At 39.3% G+C, this 20,829-nt stretch overlaps 1 protein-coding gene across 1 annotated transcript in view; it reads left to right on the top strand.

The window, feature by feature from the left end:
* Positions 1 to 4,539: 4,539 nt before the first annotated feature.
* Positions 4,540 to 20,829, top strand: part of PIP4P2 (phosphatidylinositol-4,5-bisphosphate 4-phosphatase 2) — an 84,379-nt gene continuing 68,089 nt past the window's right edge. Inside the window, exon 1 of the mRNA XM_060127625.1 lies at positions 4,540 to 4,653. Within this exon, the coding sequence (XP_059983608.1) occupies positions 4,548 to 4,653 (106 nt within the window). The 5' untranslated portion in view covers positions 4,540 to 4,547. The remainder of the gene's footprint in view (positions 4,654 to 20,829) is intronic.

Below are 20,829 nucleotides of genomic sequence, written 5' to 3'. Positions count from 1 at the left end.
GAACTTTCAGTTTACAACAGAATTTAGAGGAAATATAGAGGACTCAGAACAGTCCAGCAAAAGATTTTTAACATAAGAAATGGCCTCAGGATAAAATTTTAATCCAAGGGGATGGCTATAAAACTCCTTGTTAAGACCTCTGAAAGATTCAATCAGTGATTTGAAGACTTCCTTAGGTAAGACAAAGGGGTTTCTACAAATCTGAAGGGTCTCAAATGTGGCCCAATGTAGAGAGATGCCTATCTCAAAAAGAATTATGTCTGTGGCTTTGGGGGCAGGAAGTAAACCCCAGTCAGATTTATAAGAAGCCTGCAAAGTTTTTAAGGGAATTGTATTAACTTGGATTAAAAGGAACAGAGACAGTTCAAAATTTTAAAAAGGCCTCTGGGCCTCCAACTTTGTTTGGGCCGGAGGCAGACTGGGAAAGCTACTCAACTACAAACAGGAGTCGTACTTTATGGAAAAGAAAGGACTCAGTGGCAGGGCAGAGAGCCAAGGACAGCAATAGATGAGGAAACCCAGTAACACTAAGAGCAGAACTATGCCCTAATAAAGAAGCGTTCCCTGGCTCTAGTGTCAAGGGAGCTAGTGACATATGCTCAACTGGATTTCAGAATTCTGTGGTTCAGTGTACACAATGTTACACTATGTTCTTTCCATTCTAAATGCACATCAGCTCCCTCCCCTCACTTTATGAAATTGGAGTGTTTACTGCTGTTATGCTGCTCGTGTTTCACTGTTAAATGTTGGAGGATGGGGCAGGGGGAGATGAGGAAGGCACATAATTTGTCTTTTTAGTTCACAGTTCTCTGAATCAACAGGTGCTGTACCCAAGGAGCTGAACCTGTGGAATCATACCCAAGGAACTTTGTCTGCACCTGTACTTGATTTAGGTGACAAGATATACAAACATGACTTTGGTGATTAAATGAGACCTTGGGGTCTTAGGAATGGGCAAATGTAGTTTGCCCATGAGAGGGACATGAACCATTGTGGCCAGAGGATAGACTATGGTAGCTTGCTATGTAATGGCCTGCAATGAATCATGCCTTCCTGTGTTCCACAGCCCTTTGCACTGTGACATTGTCACTCCATCCATGAAGATATGGAATCTATTCCTCCACTGGCCTTGTGACTACCTTTGACCATGAAAAGAGGTCTCTGGGCCTCCAGCTTTCTTTGGGCAGGAGGCAGGCTGAAGGAGGTGGAAGAATGTGGTGAAAGTAACATTATTTGAGGTCCAGAGCCTCGATCTTAAGAGGCGCCAGAGCTTCCACAATCGCCCTCTTAGAACACTGCTCTGAGACTACTAAGCATGTGAAGAAGCCTTGTTTGAATGACTATATGGAGAGAGACTCGTGGCCATCCAAGCTGTCTCATCAGCTGAGCTCAGCCCCCAGCCAACCTGCTAGCTGAATGCAGCTGCCTAAGTAAGGCTAGGTAAGAGCAACAGAATGTCTACTCAGTCAACCAACAGAATCATGAAAAATAACAAATCACATTATTTTAAGCCACTGGGTTTTGATATAATTTGTTACTTAGTAGTAGATAACTGGAACTGTAGTTTAAGCAGCTTAAGTAAGTAGTAAGATATATCTCTTACTAGCTCATACATTATCTGTTTAATCATACAATTATTCCAAAAGTGAAAATGAATAGTGATGGCAAAGTATCATAATCATAAAAGGCCTTAGATTGATCAGTATTATTTAACATTTACTGAGTAACCATAAACTATAGAATTATCTTTAAACTAGAATGAAGTGATACTCATCTAATAAGTTTTTTACTTTTTGTGAAATTTGGCATTGTTGCAAATATAATCTCAATATACCCATTAACTGTATCACCCTCAATTGAATTCTGAAATTAATAGAGAAGTCATATAAAGAAGTAAAGAATGAAAAAAAAAACCTTTATACTGATCATTATTACCTGGGCAATAAAGAAAGTCTAGCTGTAAAGATAAAATGGAACAATAAAATAGTCAGGTGGCAAAACTCTCATCTTCATCAAAAAGTCAAGAAATGCTCTTAACTTTCTTCCCGTTAACAATTGTTTTAGTAAGATTCTGGGACTGTGTAGGATTTGTTCATATACTCATTTGTTATTTATTTGGCAAACATTTATCAAGTGCTTATTAATGTGTCATGCATTGTGTTAGATACTGGAGATATAATAGTGAATGAGATAGATTTGGTTTCTGACCTCACAAAGTCAGTTGGGGATAAAAGATGGGTGGGTAATGGAAATGTAAATACACTGCTACAATAAAGTGTGATAGGTGACAGGATAAGACAATAAAATCGCCCTTTGTCCTTCCGTATCCCTGGGGGATTGGTTCCAGACCACCATCTCCCTGCCACCCCCAAAGGATACCAAAATCTTTGGATACCCTTCCATAAAATAGCGTAGTATTACACAGTACAGCATATGACCTATGCATATCTTCCTGTATACTTTAAATCATCTCTAGATTACTTATAATACTTAATACAATGTAAATGATATGTAAATAGTTGCCTGAGCATGGCAAATTTACGTTTTGCTTTTTGCAACTTTCTGAAATTGTTTTTTGCAAAAAATTTTCACCTGTGGTTGAATCTGTGGATGCGGAAACCCATGTATATGGAGGGCTAACTGTATAGAAATAGGATTTTGTTGATTCTTTTTAAAAGTTTCTTTATCTCAATAGCTTCTAGGCTGCAACTGTAAAAACACTGTTGTTTCTTTTGTAAATTGTTCACTTTTGCAGGGAGTGCTACATCTTTACCCCTCACATTCCAAGTTCCTAGAGACCTATAAATGCCCTTGGATTATATCCTATGGGAATCCTATTTATTTATTTATTTTTGTCTGCACTAGGTCTTTGTTGCAGGGCAAGGGCTCTTTGTTGTGGTGTGCCAGCTTCTCTAGTTGCAGAGTGCGGCGGGGTGGGGGTGCGGGTGGTCTAGAACGCACGCATGCTCAGTAGTTGCAGTGTGTGGCCTTAGTTGCCAAACGTGAGGTGTTAGTTCCCCGACCAGGGATCAAACCTGGGCCCCCTGCATGGGAGTGCGGAGTCTTAACCACTGGACCACCAGGGAAGTCCCTGGGAATCCTTATATTGTGTTGTCTCCTGATGCTACTGATCCACAAAGGATGCTGCATAATAGAAAACATTATTCTTTGATTTTCCCTTAGGATTTCCAGCTGGTGCCTAAATGGAATTTTCAGAATAAAGAGTATCTTCAGAGGGCACGTAATATAAGAGGTAGTTTCAAATGTCTACAGTTTGCTTTTACTCATGCCCCTTTAAATCTCCAGCCCCTTTAAAGACTACCAGCCTCATTTTTGGTTTGTTTTTGGCTGTGCTATATAACAGACATCTTGAAGACCAGGACCATCCCCTATTCATATGTGTAGACCAGTAATCACATGATAATATGTGATGAATGACTCAAAGAACTATTGCAGAAAAATGATCGGTTTGAGACCATGACTATTTTCCCATTGCATTTTTTTATCTGGGCATGTTCAAAACTTTGATTTTAAAACCACTCTAGCAAGCCACCAAAAAAAAGAAAAGAAAAAAATAAACACAAAAAGCAAGATGAGAACTGTACTTAGCTTGTTTTTAATACTGTTTTACATGTGAATGATTATTTTAAGACATTACTAAAGAAAATAGTTATTTGTCTTACATTATTCATAAACTTTATTATCATATATGTGTCAGGGACAATACAGTACAAAAACAAAACTAAAATGACAACCTATTTTGTTAAATTAAACTTGTAAAAACCAACACATTATGCATAGTTTCAATAAGATACAGTTACTAGAGTGCCAAACAGATATGTAAAAATTAACAAGGAAAAGCAGGAAATGGCACTGCTCATACAAAAATTTACGTCCTCTTAGACAACAGATGTTGAAAAATGATTTCCTAACAAAAGCAGCAGCCCTCGAGAAGGAATTGATAACCCTAGGAATAAGTTTTCTTTATATAATTGCTGCGAAGTTTGACAGCAAAGAACTCCTCTTCCTCCCTTGAGTAGTTAAACTTGGATTTGTGATTGCTGTAGTTTTCCTGTAATCAAGCCACAGGCCTTTTGCCCCCTTTCAGGCTGCCCTTCACTCTTCTTTTTCCTTATAGTTAAGGAAATGTGAAGTACAAAGAAGAAAGAGTTGTAACCCCTCCCTCCCACTTACCTCCTCTCTGCGTTCGGTTACTTGGCACCTTCCCCTCCCAGCGTTTCCCAGTCAGCCCTACTAAGTTCCCAGGGCTCCTACTCCTCCCATTCTCCCCTCCCCCAGCTCTCCCGGGCCCTTTCTTTTTTTTTTTTTTCTTCATCCGCTCCCCTCCCCTAGGCGTGCTTCCCAGCGCTCTTCTCTTCCCCGCCTCTCGATCCCGCATCCCCCCTCCCTGCCCGCCTCCTACCTTGTGACACATCCCGGGTCCTCCCGGAGGCGGCTGCCGCGGCAGTAGCACTAACAGCGCCTCCAACCGGAGCCGCAACCCCAGACTCAGCCTCCACCCCGGCCCCGGCGCCACTGCTGCAGTCATGGCTGCTGATGGGGTGGACGAACGCTCGCCTCTGCTCTCCGCATCCCATTCTGGAAATGTCACTCCCACGGCCCCACCATACTTACAAGAAAGCAGCCCCAGAGGTAAGGCCAGCATAGATCTTTCTACTTTGTAAGAAAAAGCCTAGGATGTAAAGACCAGGGAGTTCTGAGGCGGAGGCCAGCCTCTCACTTGGGCTGGGAGAGAGGGATGCTGACTGTGCCTTCTGAAGCAGAGCCTGCCTGCCTGAGAGCTTCACCGCAGGGCTTTCTCGTGGTGTAGTGTGGGGTGTGTGAGTGTGTGCGTGTGTGTGTATTTCGCCCCTTCTTACCCACGGGTATGGGGTGTGTGTGTGTGTGTGTGTGTGTGCACCGTGTCTTATCCACTGCTGTTGGTGTGTGTGTGTGTGTGTGTGTGTGTGTGTGTGTATTTCACCACTTCTGACCCAGGGGTACAGGATGTGACATGAATTTCCCAGGTTGGGCTTTGCTGTTTTAGAGCAGCTCCTAAGTGCAGCTGGATGGTTGTGCAAATCTTTCACAGTCATTCACAAATTCTTCCACGTTGCTGAGAAACCAGGAGTACTGCTCACCTTGGCATCTGTCCTTGAAAGGGCTTAGCTTGAAAAATATGCATTTTCTACCATTCACCCACCAGTAGTCTGTTCAATCAGGGAATTGCCTTAGCAAAAGGAGAAGAGTTAATCAATATTCCTAACATGTCTGAAATCTCTGCCCTTCCTTATTGCTTCTACTTGTAAGGAGTATGTGTTAGTTTTAGTGGTAAAATGAGGAATAGAAGAGAAGATGGAATATTTTTGATGCATATCAAAAATGCAGTGACATTGAGTGCATTGAGTGAGATTGAAATTGACTTTTAAAAGTAACCCAAGTTAATAAAATAAATATTTCTATTTATTTCTCTTCGTAAAATGGAATCAAGAAAGATTTGATGGCAATGGGGTCTGAAGAAAGAAGGGGGAAATCTATTTACCAAACTATTCAATTTATTCCAAGATCTATCCTTGTTCTAAGCCTTTTAGTTGATTCCTATAGTAGAAATAAGGCGGAGTCAGTAGTTATAGAAAATGGAAGGCAAGACTTTAAAAAACCACTTAGAGCAGTGAAAAGGTTGGTCAAATATGGTACTTGCAAATGTAGGTTAAATGCATCTCTCCTTTTTGGCTGAATGTGAGACATTTAAAAACCCAAGGAGGCAAACATTAATGCCTTTGAAAATGTGGGTGGATCCTGTTTCCTGTAGCACAACTTTTTCTACGTTCAAGTCTGGAATTGGAGCAGCTGTAGAGCAGGTCGAACTTGTCAAGTATTTAAAATTTCCATTTAATACTTTATAACTTGAAAAGCAACAATCTAGATCTTAATCCACACTTAACAAGAAGCAGGACAAAGGAAAAGGATGTTTAGCTGTGAATAATTTAGTGTGATTAATGAGTTGAGAAATAAGGTGCAAAATGGTACAGATACTCACCCATAGAAAACCCACAAGTCATGTTTGTTGGTCAGCATTAAACACGTGTCAGAGGACACCTCTTGGGGGAATTTCCTTAAAAGGCAAATTTGATGTTAATGTGTTTACTGTTATCTAAACTGTATGGTCTACAACAGGTTTAAACACTTATTTAATGACTGTTTCAATTTCATCAATTCACCCTTTTAAGACAAAATATTTGATGATTTATTGAGAGACAGAATTTAGATGTAAGAAACTGTCCCATAACAGATTTTCATGCTCTCTATCTTGCATCTGTGTTTTTTATTTTTAGTCAGAGAGTGGCTAAATTATCCCACAAAAATGGTCATACTCACGGACCTGCTTGTAGACTTCTTTATCATTTGCCAAATAGTTGTTATTCTGATAAGACTTCTCAAAGCACAAAATATGGTACAAGTTTCAGCTCAGCCACTAAGAAGAAGAAGTTTCATTCCAGAAAACTTTTACCAAAGAAATTCAATGTGTTATAAAACAAAATTCAACTGTGTACATTTTAAAGATCTTATTGGCTTTATTTCGTGATTCATGAATCAGGCAGAATCCCGCCTAGCAGATAAAAAGGAGCTCTAAGGAACTGTACAAAATTAAAGACTCATATAGGCAGAAGGGAGTGGGACAGGGAAGTTATACTAGCAAAATGTGGATTGGTTGTGGCAAGGTCACTTTTCTTTAGGGGATGGCAGGGGCCTATTAGGCAGATGACCTCACTAGTGCTGATCAGGAGATTCCTGATTGATTGGGTTAAGAGTCCATTTCTGAGAGAGGCATAAGTGACTCCATTTTGGGTCTGTTGTCTTGTTTGTAACAATGTTTTAGCAAAAAGCTCTTTCTGCCTATTGTAGAACAATTTTTTTTTTCTTAACTGTGAATGAGACAGGTTAGATAATTAGAAACACTAATTTCATGGCATATGGCATATGAAGCAAGAAGCATAAATGAGAAGTAAAAGGCATTTTTGGCAAAATATCTTTTCTTAATAAATAGCAAATAAGAATCTTGATAAATATTTTGAGTAAATACACAAGATCTGATTCTAGAAGAACAGTGCTAATTACTCATTCAGTAATTCATCAGGTGGGACAACGTGCCGGAGACTGCTCTAGGTAAACAAGAGTAACCAAATCCATGCCCTCATGGAACATGAGGAAAAAGAATAAGTTGAATCATTTCAGAATGTAAGAAACAGTCTGTCACTAGACCAAATATTTTCAGTAGTTGACAACAGTAGAGTTGAAGCTTGGGATTCAAAAGACCAGAAATAGAATGTACTTTTTGGGAAAGAACTTTGGTTTATGATAATTACAATCTATAATTACCCAGACATAAAAAAAATTTCATAGAAGTGGTTAATAGCCATAACTAGAGACTATTTTCTCCAATTCAACTCTTCGCTATTTGTGTAACCTTCTAAGAACAGGAATGTGAGATCCCACCCCAAGATGAAATATTCCACTTCAAATTGAAAGTTGATGGAGTGTTTATTTATAGACAAGTTATCGATAATGTAGTGGGGAAGCAGTTAGTATTTTGCATCTGGTTTCATTTGTGTAACAAATCCTCCTGGGTTTCTAAGTGGAATGCTTCTAGTGGTCTTTGCTGTCAGTACTGGATTCCTGCATAGAGTAGGAGGACATCACCTCTCCTGTGATCACAGTGCCCCATTTGGTATATTTGTCAGTTTTTGTTAAATCATAGAAATTAAAATCAAAGAGAGTTTTAGGCTCATTTGAAAGGAGGTTGGAAAAAATACCACAAAACCTACAATTTGGCTATATTTGTTTGGTTTCTTTATACATCTGCTAATTTTATAGGAAGGATGTGGCAAATGAATATGACCTCTAAATTTATGAGACGTCATCTGTGAAAAATGGTTTATATTTGAGTTGTCTGATTATGTATTGAATATGGGAATGTGATTATCTACTTCACTATAATTCTATAGGGAAAAGAGTACTTTGTTATACAGAGATAGTTTCACTTGCTTACTTTGTTTCTGTTATTTATTCAGCAAATAAATATTGGAGTACTAGCCAAGCTCTGTGGTAAGAAGGGAAAGACAGACATGGATCCTCTTCCAGTCTAGTGGGGGATATTGAGACATAAATTACATAATCATTCAAACAAATGCAAAAGTGCAGTGGGGATGAGGACAGTGCTAAAAATATATCCAGCACCGTGAGAGTATATAATGAAAAGATTTAACCTGGTCAGGAAAGGCTTTCCTGAGACTTGATTTAGCTCTGAAAGCTTAGCAGTAGTTAGCTTGGCAAGGAGGGGATTAGAACACTCTAAGCAAAAAGAAAAAAAGTATGTGCAAAAGCCTTTAGCAGGATAGAGTATAGTAAGTACTAGGAACTGAAAGAAAGCCAGTGTGGTCAAAGTAGAAACAGCAATAGGGAAGGTGCTGCAAAATGGGAGTGGAGAGGTTGGTGTGGTTCATATTCTCCAGAGACTCTCCTTAGAACTATGCTTTTTGATATTCAAGTCCTTAGATAGTTTTTCTCTTGAATCTGGGCTGACATTGTGATTGATTTTGGCCTACAGAATAAGATAATAGAGAGCTGAATGACTTCGGAGACTAGGTCACAAGAGGTCTTGCAGCTTTTGCCTTGGTCTCTTATAAAGTACACTCTGAGGAAAGTAACTTATATAAGAATTTGAACATCCTGAGACTGCCATGCTTTGAGGAACCGTTAACTAGCCACCTGCAGAGGCTATATGGAGAGAGGGTTGCCTGACCAGCCCTCAAACATGTGAGTGAAGAAGCCATCTTGGATGCCCATTTGAGCCTTCAGATGACTCCAAGCCAAGCCAAATTCTTACTGCACCTGCATGGCAGATTCTAGGTGATTAACATCCCAACTGAGTCTGAACAATCTACAGAATCATGAAAGCTAATATTAAATTGTTGTTTTAAGCCCTAAGTTTTTGGGTGATTTGTTCTGCAGCAACAGATGACCAGAACAATAAGTATTAATCAGTGCATGCAGGGATGATGGGTCATGTTGAAGAATTTTGCCTTAAGCAAAGGGATGATCTGGTTAGATCTTTTATTATTTTTTAATTACTCTATCTATTGATTAGAGAATGAATTAGAGAAGGGCCAGAGTAGATGAGGATAGATGACTTTGAGTGGCTACTATAATGATTTGGACAAATCTGATAAACTGTGATGATAACTTGGACTCAGGTGGTGGTAGAAGTGGAGAGATACGTAGATGTTAAGAATTACTGAAGAGGGGTTGATGATAGATTGAATGTAGGAATGAGAGGGAGGTGGAAAGGATATTTCCTAGAATTCTGGCTTCTACAACTTGGTGTGATTGCCTACACTGAGGCAAAACACCAGAAGAAGACTAGGTTTTGAAGAATACAGATCATGAGCTTAGTTTTAGACATGATACATTTAAGGTGCTTTCAAATATCCAAGAAGCGATGTCAGATAAGCAATTGGATTTACAGGTGTAGGGCTAAGAAATGAGATCTGGGCTGAAAATATAAACCTGTGTTATTTACATATTGGTGATAGCCAAATACATGGATCTTGATTTAGAGTTTCCCAAAGCCCCATCAGTGTTCCACGGAATGTGACGAGATAGAACATACATGTGTTAAGATATGGATTATTCTCAGTCCTTGGAGTAGCAGAAGCCTTTAGTCCAGTGGCCTCCAGCTCTGAGTAGCTATACAAATATTGTTGTTTTCTCTGTGTACCAAAATGTGAAAAAGTTTGGGAAGCTTTATATGAGACCACTCTGGGAGAAAGAATAACATAAAAGAAGAGAGAGCCTAGGACAAAGCTTTGAGAAACTCCCAAATTTAATGAGCTGTCAGGTTAAGAAGAGCCTGCCAAAAGGCTGATAAGTGTCTTCCAGTGAGGTAGGATGAAAGCCAGGGGACTGTAATATCACAGAATCAAGGGGAAGAAAACACTTCGAGAAAGGGGTGGTCAAACATGTCAAAAGCTACAAGAAAGAGCAAATAGATAAGGTCTAAAAAAATGTCATTTGAACTTAGTGCCATGGAGGTTATTAGTGACCTTAGTGACAGTTTGTTTAGAAGCGGCAAGGGGGGTGGGGGTGGGGGTAGTAGTGTGATGAATTGGGAGATTGGGATTGACATATATACCCTAATATGTATAAAATGGATAACTAATAAGAACCTGCTGTGTAAAAAATAAATAAAATAAAATTCAAAAAAAAGATGTTTATATTCAAATCCTTTTTAAAGAATTGAAGAACTGTTCATTTCCATCTAATGTAATACTCTAATGCGCATTTATTTTAATTGTAAAATTACCTCAAAGCAACTTAACTTCAATGAAGAGGTTAATATTCCTTTATTCTGAAACACACTTAGATTTCCTATGAAACATAATTGCAGTTTAGAAGGCATTGCCATTTCCTTTTCACCTTGTTTCACTTTAAAAAGTGTGTAAATTCGAAGTTGCTTGAGGAAATGTTTTCAGTGACTAGAAAATAAATTGACTCCTGGTTTGAGAGATGTTATTTAATATGAACTTTTGTACTTCTTAGAAATTGTACAATAAATAAAGTATATTTTTACTGATCCTCTACCTGAAGAAATCGAAAGTTAAAAATGGTGTCTTACTTTAAAGTGAGGCAAAGTTTTATTTCACTTGGAACTATGTTCTACACTAGACTAGAGTTTTACTAGGCACTAGAGTGTCCTGGTTCAGGCTGTTATAACAGAATACCATGGACTGGGTGGCTTAAACAGCAAACATTTATTTCTCACAGTTCTGGAGTCTGGGACGTCCAGGATGGAGGTGCCAGCAGATTTGGTGTCTAGTGAGAACGCGTGGGTTGCAGACCCACAACCTCTCCTTGTATCCTAATGTGGCAGAGGAGGGCAAGAGAGCTCTTATGGGTTCTTTTCATAACAGCGCTAGTCTCATTCATGAGGTCTCCACTTTCATGACCTAATTACCTCCCAAAGATCCCACCTCCTAATGGGGGGTTAGGATTCAACATATGAATTTTGAGGGGACACAACATTCAGTCCATTGCACTGAGTTAGAGTCCTTGAATCTATTTGGGCGGTCTTTTTTTTTTTTTTTTTTTTTGCGGTGCGCGGACCTCTCACTGTTGTGGTCTCTCCCGTTGCGGAGCACAGACTCCGGACGCGCAGGCTCAGCGGCCATGGCTCACGGGCCCAGCCACTCCACGGCATGTGGGATCTTCCCGGACCAGGGCACGAACCCGTGTCCCCTGCATCGGCAGGCGGACTCTCAACCACTGCGCCACCGGGGAAGCCCTGGGCAGTCTTTTAAATTTCGGAACCTCCTTGCATCCTTGCAGAGTTTAAGATTGGCTGTGGACCGGCAGGAAGAGATGATGCAGACCCAGGGACCCACACTATACGCACAACCAACTGTAAGATTAAATTAAATTCTCATTTTGTCAATATTTGCCAAGGTTTCTGAAACCCACTAGAAACCAGTTTGTCACAATGAGTGGAAATAGATGCAGCATATTTGAGAGCTGCTACCGGAAGCTCCGTGAAGGTCCCAATATGGGTGTGGACCTGCTGTGATACTGAGAAAGTAGGGAAGCTTGATACTGTGCTGTGTGCTAAAGCTGATGCTCCATTTAAGGGAGTTTTTTTTTTTTTTCAAAATGGTACTTTTTTGTTTGTTTTTTACTGAAGTACAAATGATTTACAATGTTGTTTCAGGTGTACAGCCAAGTGAATCAGTTATACTATATATATATAGTCTTTTTAAGATTCTTTTCCATTATAGTTTATTACAAGATATTGAATATAGTTCCCTGTGCTGTACAGTAGATACTTGTTGTACAAAATTGTTCTTGAATCAAAATCTCCTTCAGTGAGACCACATCCTTATGAAGGGAAAATAGAGCCCAAACGTTGCTGAAGTATATCTGCTTCCAGTTTTCCAATATTATGGCAAGCCCATTTCCTATTATAATCCTTTTCTGTTATTCAGCAGGCATCAAGCTCTATGATTCTTTTATTCTATTTTATAATGCCCACATTTTTCCTGGCTCTACCAAACATCTTTAAAACATTAATCAAGAAATGTTTCATTCAGTCAGTTATCATTTCAAATATTTGAGCACCTGTTACACTGTTCCAGATGCTAGGGAGCTTACATTTCAGTGAGAGATACACTTGGTAAGGATTATAACTCCAGAGAGTGAAGAGAATAAAGCAGGGCATGAGGATAGAGTAAATGGTGGTGTGGGGAGTATTTCAGGTAGTGTGTTCAGGAAAGATATCTCAAAGATGACAATTGCTCAGAGACGTGAAAAATGAGTTGGAATCAGCCGTTGGAAGATTTAGGGGAGGCGTGTGTCAGGCAGCTGGAACAACAGGCACAAAACATGCTGTTATAAAACAAGGAGGACAGTTGTTTAGAGTGTGGTGACTTAGGGGAGTGTGGTAGAAGAAGTTAGAGGACTAGACTAGGAAGTCCAGGAGAGCTTTGTCAACTGAAAAAATGCACAATGTGAGAGTTATGAGTTAAGTTTTATTTGGGGCAAAATGAGAAATATAGGCTGGGAGACAGCCCCTCAGATACCTCTGAGGAACTGTTCCAAAGAGGTAAGGTGGGAGGTCAGTATATATGTGATTTTAGTGAAAGGGGTACATGCAATCAAGCACACATTTTGGCAGAAGGTTGCTGCTAGTCATGAGGAGCAGATGTCTCCTTTAATGATTTTAGTGCTTTTCTAGATATGAGAAGATGCAAAAAATTGGGCTTATAATATCTTCTCCTGGAAAATACCTAACTCTCTGAAGGCCTGTTCTGCCAGTTTTTCCCGAGGAACATAGTGCCTCATTCCTGATCTCTGCCATGAACTCCTTTCAGGGTGTGTTGAAGGTCAGCAACTGCAGTGGCTAGTACTTCATCCTTGTAGAGGCAGATGGTGGGTGACAAGTTTTATGGCAGCTTTGTAAGCCACCATCAGAAATGGGATTGTGTGCGGAGGATAATGGGAGGCCATGAAGGGCTTGGAGCAGACGAGAGACACGAGATATTAAATGTTTTACATTTAAGTAGATCATCCTGGTTGGTGTTTGGAGAATGAATTATTGGGTGAAAAATGATAAGAGGCTAATAAGACATGAAACTAATCAGGAGGCTGTTACAGTGGAATAGGCAAGAGGTAATGTTGTTCTGAGCCAGGGTATAGGTGATGGAAGCAGTGAAATGTGGTTAGATTCAGGACATATTTTATGCATAGAGCAGAAGGACTTGCTGATGGATTGAATCAGTGGAAAGAAAGGAATCACAAATCTCAAAAATGACCTAAACAGCTAGGTAAAAAATTGCACTTTTTTCTAAAATGGGCAAACAGAAGGAGTTGGGTGTGTGTTGCGGGGGTGGTGAGGAGAAGGACAGTGGAAATAAATATTTTGTTTCAGACAAGTGGAGTTTGAAATACCTTTAGTCATCATTCAATTGGAAATGTCCAGTATGCAATTGGATGTGCAAGTCTGGAGTCTGGGGAGAGATCAGGCCTGAGGAGTACATTTCATTCAACAATTATTTATTATATGTATGGTAATACTTCACTGTAGTGGGCGATGATGCTTTCGGCTTCTCATTTATTTCCAAGGATTCTTCAAACTCTTTTCAGGAATGTCAAACTTCTAGGACAGAGCATTCTGTAAAAATCTTGCAAGATTTGCCAGATGCATACAGATGTTAGCTAGATAGCTCAGATGTTAGAGAGGAGAGTTAGCAGGACGGATGTTCATAACTATATTTGAAGGCAGTAAGCTACTGTCTGCGAAGTGATCAATGGAAATGCTAATCCTTCCACTTTGGGGAAAAGCAGACAACCCTGAGTACAGCTTTACACTCAGCTGTTATGAGTTCCATTTTTATAAGGATGAAGAGATATTGCATAACCTGAGAATGACAACCCTTTAATGGTTCTTAAAAGGGAACACATTCTGCCTGCTATTCTTTCAAGAGAACTTCCATACTTTTTTTTGGTGGATTGAGTAGGGAGTGCATCAGAGTTTGTTTTGCTTTGGCACTTTTCTAGATTTTTTTTCCTTTCCCTGGTTGCTGTTATAAAGTGAACTTCTTTTTCTTTGTAAGAATAAAAATAAATATGTGAAAAAGACTTCCTGGTCTTCATGTGTTTCTCAAGCATTATATAACTAAATCCCTGTATAGTCTCAGAAATGATCTGCCACCAGGTGTAGTTTGGCCTGGGGGACCTGACACTTGAATTCTTTCTGCCAGTTACTAGCTGTTGACCTCAGAGTAGTTACTTTACATCTCTGGGCCTCAGTTTTCCACCTGAGAAGGAATGGTGTAGTGTGTTCCCTTTCGCTTTTATATTCCATAACACAGTTGTTCTTGGTAAGGAATCTGGATACACCTAAGAGAATATATCTGTGACTTTAAAATATAGATGATGATTATCTTTTTTTACCTCATTCTTTTACTTCCAATGTCCCTTTTGTACTTAAATTTCTATTTCTTCCAATACCCTTTTGAAAATTGCAAAGACAGTATTATTGAACATTAAGGAGTGTTACATGGCTCTTTTAAGCATCAGAAGACCAACTAGCGTGCAATAATATTTTCTTCCATAGGAAGTATTTGTATGTGCCACATGACCAGTCAGGGCATTCTATTCAAAGCATGTATTTCTAAAGGCAATGGCAAAATATTTTTTCCTCCTATGCTTTGTCAAGTTGAGATAGTTAAGCTTCACAGATCCATAATATGGATTTAAAACCAGTATACAGGGCTTCCGTGGTGGCGCAGTGGTTGAGAGTCCGCCTGCCGATACAGGGGACGCGGGTTCGTGCCCCGGTCCAGGAAGATCTGACATGCCGCGGAGCGGCTGGGCCCGTGAGCCATGGCCGCTGAGCCTGTGCGTCCGGAGCCTGTGCTCCGCAACGGGAGAGGCCACAACAGTGAGAGGCCCGCGTACAGCAAAAAAAAAAAAAACAAAACACAGTATACAAGAAAGCCTCTAATAGTTCATCATTTGAACATGTGAAGTTTTAAAGTTTCAGAGATTAAAGTGCTAAGATTCACCATCCAGAGGAACAGCAATACATAGAAGGGATAGTGAGCAGATTTAAAGTAGAAGACTTTCACAGACGCCTGAGTTATTAATCTTAGACCATAGGAATTTCCCAAATAAACATTGATTTCTACTGAGCTGTATGGATTCTGCCAATTAATACAAAGTTATTTATAAGAAAACCATTTTCCAAGTTTACAGAATTCAGGGATCCTGTTTCTCTGTATAGAATGCTTTGCCTTGCTCAACAAAAGTAGTATTTATATTTACTGCCAGTCCCTAATGAGGACATAGGTTATTATTAAAACTATCAGACATACCTGAACACAAGATGACCTAAGTGAAAGCCATATGGCCTTTTATGACCTAGTCTCAGAAGCCGCATAGCACAGGGAGATCAGCTCGGTGCTTTGTGACCGCCTGGAGGGGTGGGATAGGGAGGGTGGGAGGGAGGGAGACACAAGCGGGAAGAGATATGGGAATATATGTATATATATAACTGATTCATTTTGTTGTGAAGCTGAAACTAACATACCATTGTGGAGCAATTATACGCCAATAAAGATGTTAAAAAAAAAAAAAAAGAAGTCAAATATGGTGTCACTTCTGTCATGCTCTATTGGTCCAAACACCTGCACGTAAGGTGAAGGAACATAGACTTCAATTCTAATGGGATGAGTATCAAAGAATTTGCATTTTAAAATTTAATATTTTAAAATCACCAAAATAAGCTGTGATATACCCACAAACTGGAACACTGTGCAGCTGGAAAAGAAATGAGGAAACTCTACGTACCATTGTGGAAAGGTTGCCAAGATATAAAATAAAGTGAAAAAAGCAAGATGAAGAATGAGGAAGGCATATTCCCTTTTTTTTTTTTTGCTGTACGCGGACCTCTCACTGTTGCGGCCTCTCCCGTTGCAGAGCACAGGCTCCGGACGCGCAGGCTCAGCGGCCATGGCTCACGGGCCCAGCCACTCCGCGGCATGTGGGATCTTCCCGGACCGGGGCACGAACCCATGTCCGCTGCATCGGCAGGCGGACTCTCAACCACTGCGCCACCAGGGAAGCCCCATATTCCCTTTTTTTGTATGAAAGATGGAGAAAAAAAGAATATGTGTATTACATATTACAGGTATATATTACCTGTACCAGGCTAAAGAAACACTGAAAGGATTAAAAAAACAGTAATTTAAGTGGAAATCTCTGAAGTGGGGCATGGTAGATTGGCACAGAAATTGGAGTAACAATTCTAAGCATATATTTTTTACATTAATATTGATTTTTGAGCGATGGAAATATGTTACTAATAAAAATTTAATGTATCAGAAAGCACTTTGGCCACATTATGTTATTGATCCTTGTAGAGTTTATCCTTGACTAGGACCCTGAACAATGTAACAAATGCTATTTTTTAGACCATGTCCCCACATCTCTCTACAGGTCCTTGCAGTGGAACCTTATATTTCATTGTGTTTGATTTGGTCCATTACTCCCACTTGTCAAGATCTTAATAGGAAGAATCCTGTTTTGATATGGGAAATGTATCACTATGTGTATCTGCTTTTTCCTAAGACCATGCTCATTGCCTCATACCAGTATCATTTATTAGGCACTTCTGGTTTTCTCTAGATGAGGATTTACTTTTTGCTTCCTATGGGTAGATAAGTAGGAAAGGGATTTTAGAAACTGAAGCATTCAAATTCTACCCATTCGTCAAAGTCCTTTCTTTCCATGTAATCCTTTCTAATCTCTGTTACTGGACGATATATGTTCCCGAAGCAATATCTCTCAACATTTCTACTATATATTTTAATACTTCTTTGTGGACATGACCTTATCAAGGGAGACAAGGAGGGAGACAGGATTCTTGTATCTTTTATCTGTGAGTCCTACATAGTCTCTTGCACTTGATCTTATATTTCTAGGTACTCAACAAGGATCAGTCGTATGAATGAATGAGTGAGAAAATAAAGAAGGATGCCATCGTGGTGATTTTGAAGTCACTTAGAGAGTGAAGGTTTTACAGGTTTACAGAAGAACATGAGAACAAAAGATGGAAGTGATCCAGCAGAGCATGTAGCTGAATCCATTTGTTTCATTAGAAATGCCCACATAGCAAAGGAAGGATCTCCATCACTATACTTCCTGCTGGCTACAATGAGGAACTCTCCTCTTAATGGATTAACTTCTGGATTTTTTTTATTAATCGCTATATTTTAAAATAAAATTTAATTGACCCATGTGGTAGAAATATCTAAGCACTAGAATTGAAGGGATTTATTCACTAAATATACTTAAAAAATAAATACTGTTTCTAAGAGGTTCAGTTCACTCCATATATTGTATCTATCTGATTTTGCTTAGATTTATGATGAATATGTCCCAAATTCTAAAATTACTAAACTGGTGACTTTTATCTATAATCTATTAATCGCTAGGTCATTTTTTAAAAAAATGAGTGAAATATTTCAAGATAGAAAAATACTGAGTATAATATAATCATTCATATATCATCATCTAATTCTATCAGACCTTAACATTATGCCATACTGTTTCATATATTGAAGCAAATAAAACATTGCAAATCCAGTTGAACTTTTTCCCTTCCCCATATACTGAGGTAATTTCCCCCCTCATATTTTCTCATCTAAAATGTCTTAAATTTTGGGTTCAGTTATATTTAAGTATATTTTATAACTGTGATTCATGAATACTTGTAAGCTGCAAGTTATCATTTAGTGTGTATAGTAGGTATATGCAAAGGAGTGTCTTGCTTTCTCTTAGAAAAAGCAAGTCTGTAAGAGTGAATATGAGCTGTCTAGGAAGAGTGACAGAGTAGGAATCTGTTACCTCCTCTGGCTATGGCAAGAGTTTCTAAATTTCTAGGCAGGTACATTTTTTGCCTTGGAAACAATTTGTTTTTCTGTACTAAAAATTAGTATCTCTATATTTTTCTTGAAACACATGCTTTCTTGGAAGCAATATTGTAAATAAAAAATTAAGAATGGAGCCATGCATATACAAACAATATGATTTCACATAAATCGTGTCAGAAAAAATTGTATTTTTTTCAATAAAAATAAACACAGTAGTTGATAAAATGAGAGAATATGTAACTTATTAACTGCCAATACTGGAAGGAAGTACTAGTACCACAAATGAAATGCACTAGAATGAGGTAAAAATATTGCCTAATGAGAAATAGAAAAGACAGAGCAGAAGTTTTTGTTATCTGGGAATTTGTCATTGGCAGGTCACTGGGCATTTCTTGCCAGTATCTCCAGTTATATGGCAGCATTTTGATACAACCCAAATGCCTAAGACCACTAAGGGAGGGAAAAATAGCAGATAAACTACCCATAGTGGAATTCAGTACTCATCATCACCAGCTGTATAAGAATACCCAGTTTGTTGTTGCCTTGGGGTCTACCATGGACCCACATAAGCTCCTACAAGCAATACTAGAGGCACTAGGATGTAGATTGGTATTGGTGCCAAGCTGATTACACGACCAAACTTAATAAGGTATAGCTGTTTTTCTAGAGCTGCAGTTTGGAGAAAGGAGTTAATGGTTAAAATATATAGAAAGATTGCAGTACTTGAATGCTAAATTGTGCTAGAGTGACTTTTCTCTTCCCTCCCCTACACCTCGCTCCTGACACACTGCGCCTTAGTCAGATTTATACGCCCTCTTCTATACTCCCAAAGTCCCATGTGTGTATATCCTTGTTAGAACACTTACCACACCAAGTTGTACTTGTAGTTTTACTGTCTTTCTACATGTTAAGAATGTGAGCTCTTTGAGCCCTGGGGTATGCCTTCTTCTCCATAGTATCCCTGACATACATCTAGTACAGTACCTGGTACAGAACAGATGCTAAGTACTTGTGACTGAGTGCTAACTAACTCTTGGAAATCCACCATAGAGGGCCTGGCTGGCTGCTGCTTTTTGCCTAACTATAGCTGAAGACCTCTTGACTTCCTCTGGCATCAGAGCTCATAGAGGGGGCTTATATCACATCCCCTCAGTTACAAAACTAGAATTGCAGTCAAACTTAGAAAATGAGTGAGTTAAATGAAGATGTGACAGTTATTACCACTCCTACATCTTTCATAGTAGCACTGCCTCTGTAGTCCTTCCAGGGAATGTGGAGCTGCTCTTGGTAGAAGATCCAGGGACCCTCTGTGTGACCCTTCCTACCTTAATCTGTGGGCCAGAGAACCAATTTAGGTATTTGCTGGTTGACAAGAATGTCTGTTCCAATAATATATTCAGAAACTGGGAAAATAACTTCAGCGTGGGTACCCAGATTTACTGGACCACTATGGGTGGATCTGGGGCAAGACTCCATCTGTAACCTGATGACCATCTATATAACCTCTCTGACAGGTCGCCCACATTGGAATTTTGAGTCTTGAGGAATTAGCACCATTTACGAGCCAGTTTCTAGTGATACCTGAAATATCTGGGTATTTTCTTTTTCCCCAGTGAATAGTCACTCTAGTAAATGATCTCAGGTCTTTGGGGGAGACTTGGAGATTTATAATGTATACTTATAGTAGTGTTGCTGGATCATTTGTCAGAGGCATCAACAAACCCTCAATGAAGATGCTCTGGGTCTGTGAATTAGCTTTGTTGGAAACTGGTTGAAAAACTAGGACTCATCACTGTGGCTATTCAAGTCATGTTGCTGGTTTTAAGACCTAGATTTTTCTATCATATATAACCAAGTAACATTTGTGTAGGTTACCCATCCATTTCATTCTTAGGCTTATTTCAATGAGCCACTGCCAAAGGTCCTTATGGATCAAAATTTTCTAATATCCACTATTTCCCATTACATTAAATGTACCCACTTTGTCTTTGACTTTTAAGTGCTGCCATTTGGCCTCTGTTACTCTGGGATTCCATGATCTCTATTGGAGTCATCCTGCACTGTAATGCCTGGCCTATGTAGGAGAGCCACCACAGCAGAATGCTTGTGTTCCCCTAAATAACGTATAAATCAATGCCTTAGTTAAAGGCATATCTTCTGGGTCCTCTCAGGGGATGTAGTGGGGTGTGGGATGCAGATTTCATATGATAAACTCACTCTAACATTCCTGACTCCTTAAACCTTTGATTGCTTCCTCTGCATCATGCTAGGGATGTTTTGACATTTCAACCTCATTGAATGTAAGGCCAGGTCTCATCAAACCAACAAGTAAACTGATAGAGCCACTTCCAGATTTAAAACAAACATTGAAACCAGAACATCTGTCAAGTACACCAGGATTATTAAATTTCGCTCAACTCAGTGTTATATTCCATCCTCTTTGCTTTAACCCCCATAAGATTCATTCCCACACATATTCTCCAGGTTTCTGACAATATATATTATCAAAACATTGCAATTCTCTTGATGTATTAGTTGCTTCTTTCTGAGTCACACTTTGTACTTGTCCTCCTAAGGCTTGTTGAGATTTCATCCTAGTTTATGGGTCTTGAGGCAATAAGGGGTTTGATGATGGGTCTTAAGGAAAATGGTCATTTCCTTGTAAGACAACTACTTCAGGTGAGGTTATTACAGTTTTCCATTAAAAGGAGGCTCATATTCTCAGATAGAAGAAGAAATGTTGTGCTCCACTCACAGGGGAGGCTCAGAGTGACTCAGGAGTGTAAGATTCTCAGCTCTGTTTGGGTACAACTAGATGGCCCCATTCCAAGTTTCAGAGTTCCAC

The sequence above is a fragment of the Lagenorhynchus albirostris genome, chromosome 17, assembly GCF_949774975.1.
Source record: "Lagenorhynchus albirostris chromosome 17, mLagAlb1.1, whole genome shotgun sequence".
NCBI lineage: Eukaryota > Metazoa > Chordata > Mammalia > Artiodactyla > Delphinidae > Lagenorhynchus > Lagenorhynchus albirostris.
The sequence above is the reverse complement of the archived record's forward strand: the minus strand, read 5'-3'. Positions and strand labels throughout refer to the sequence as shown.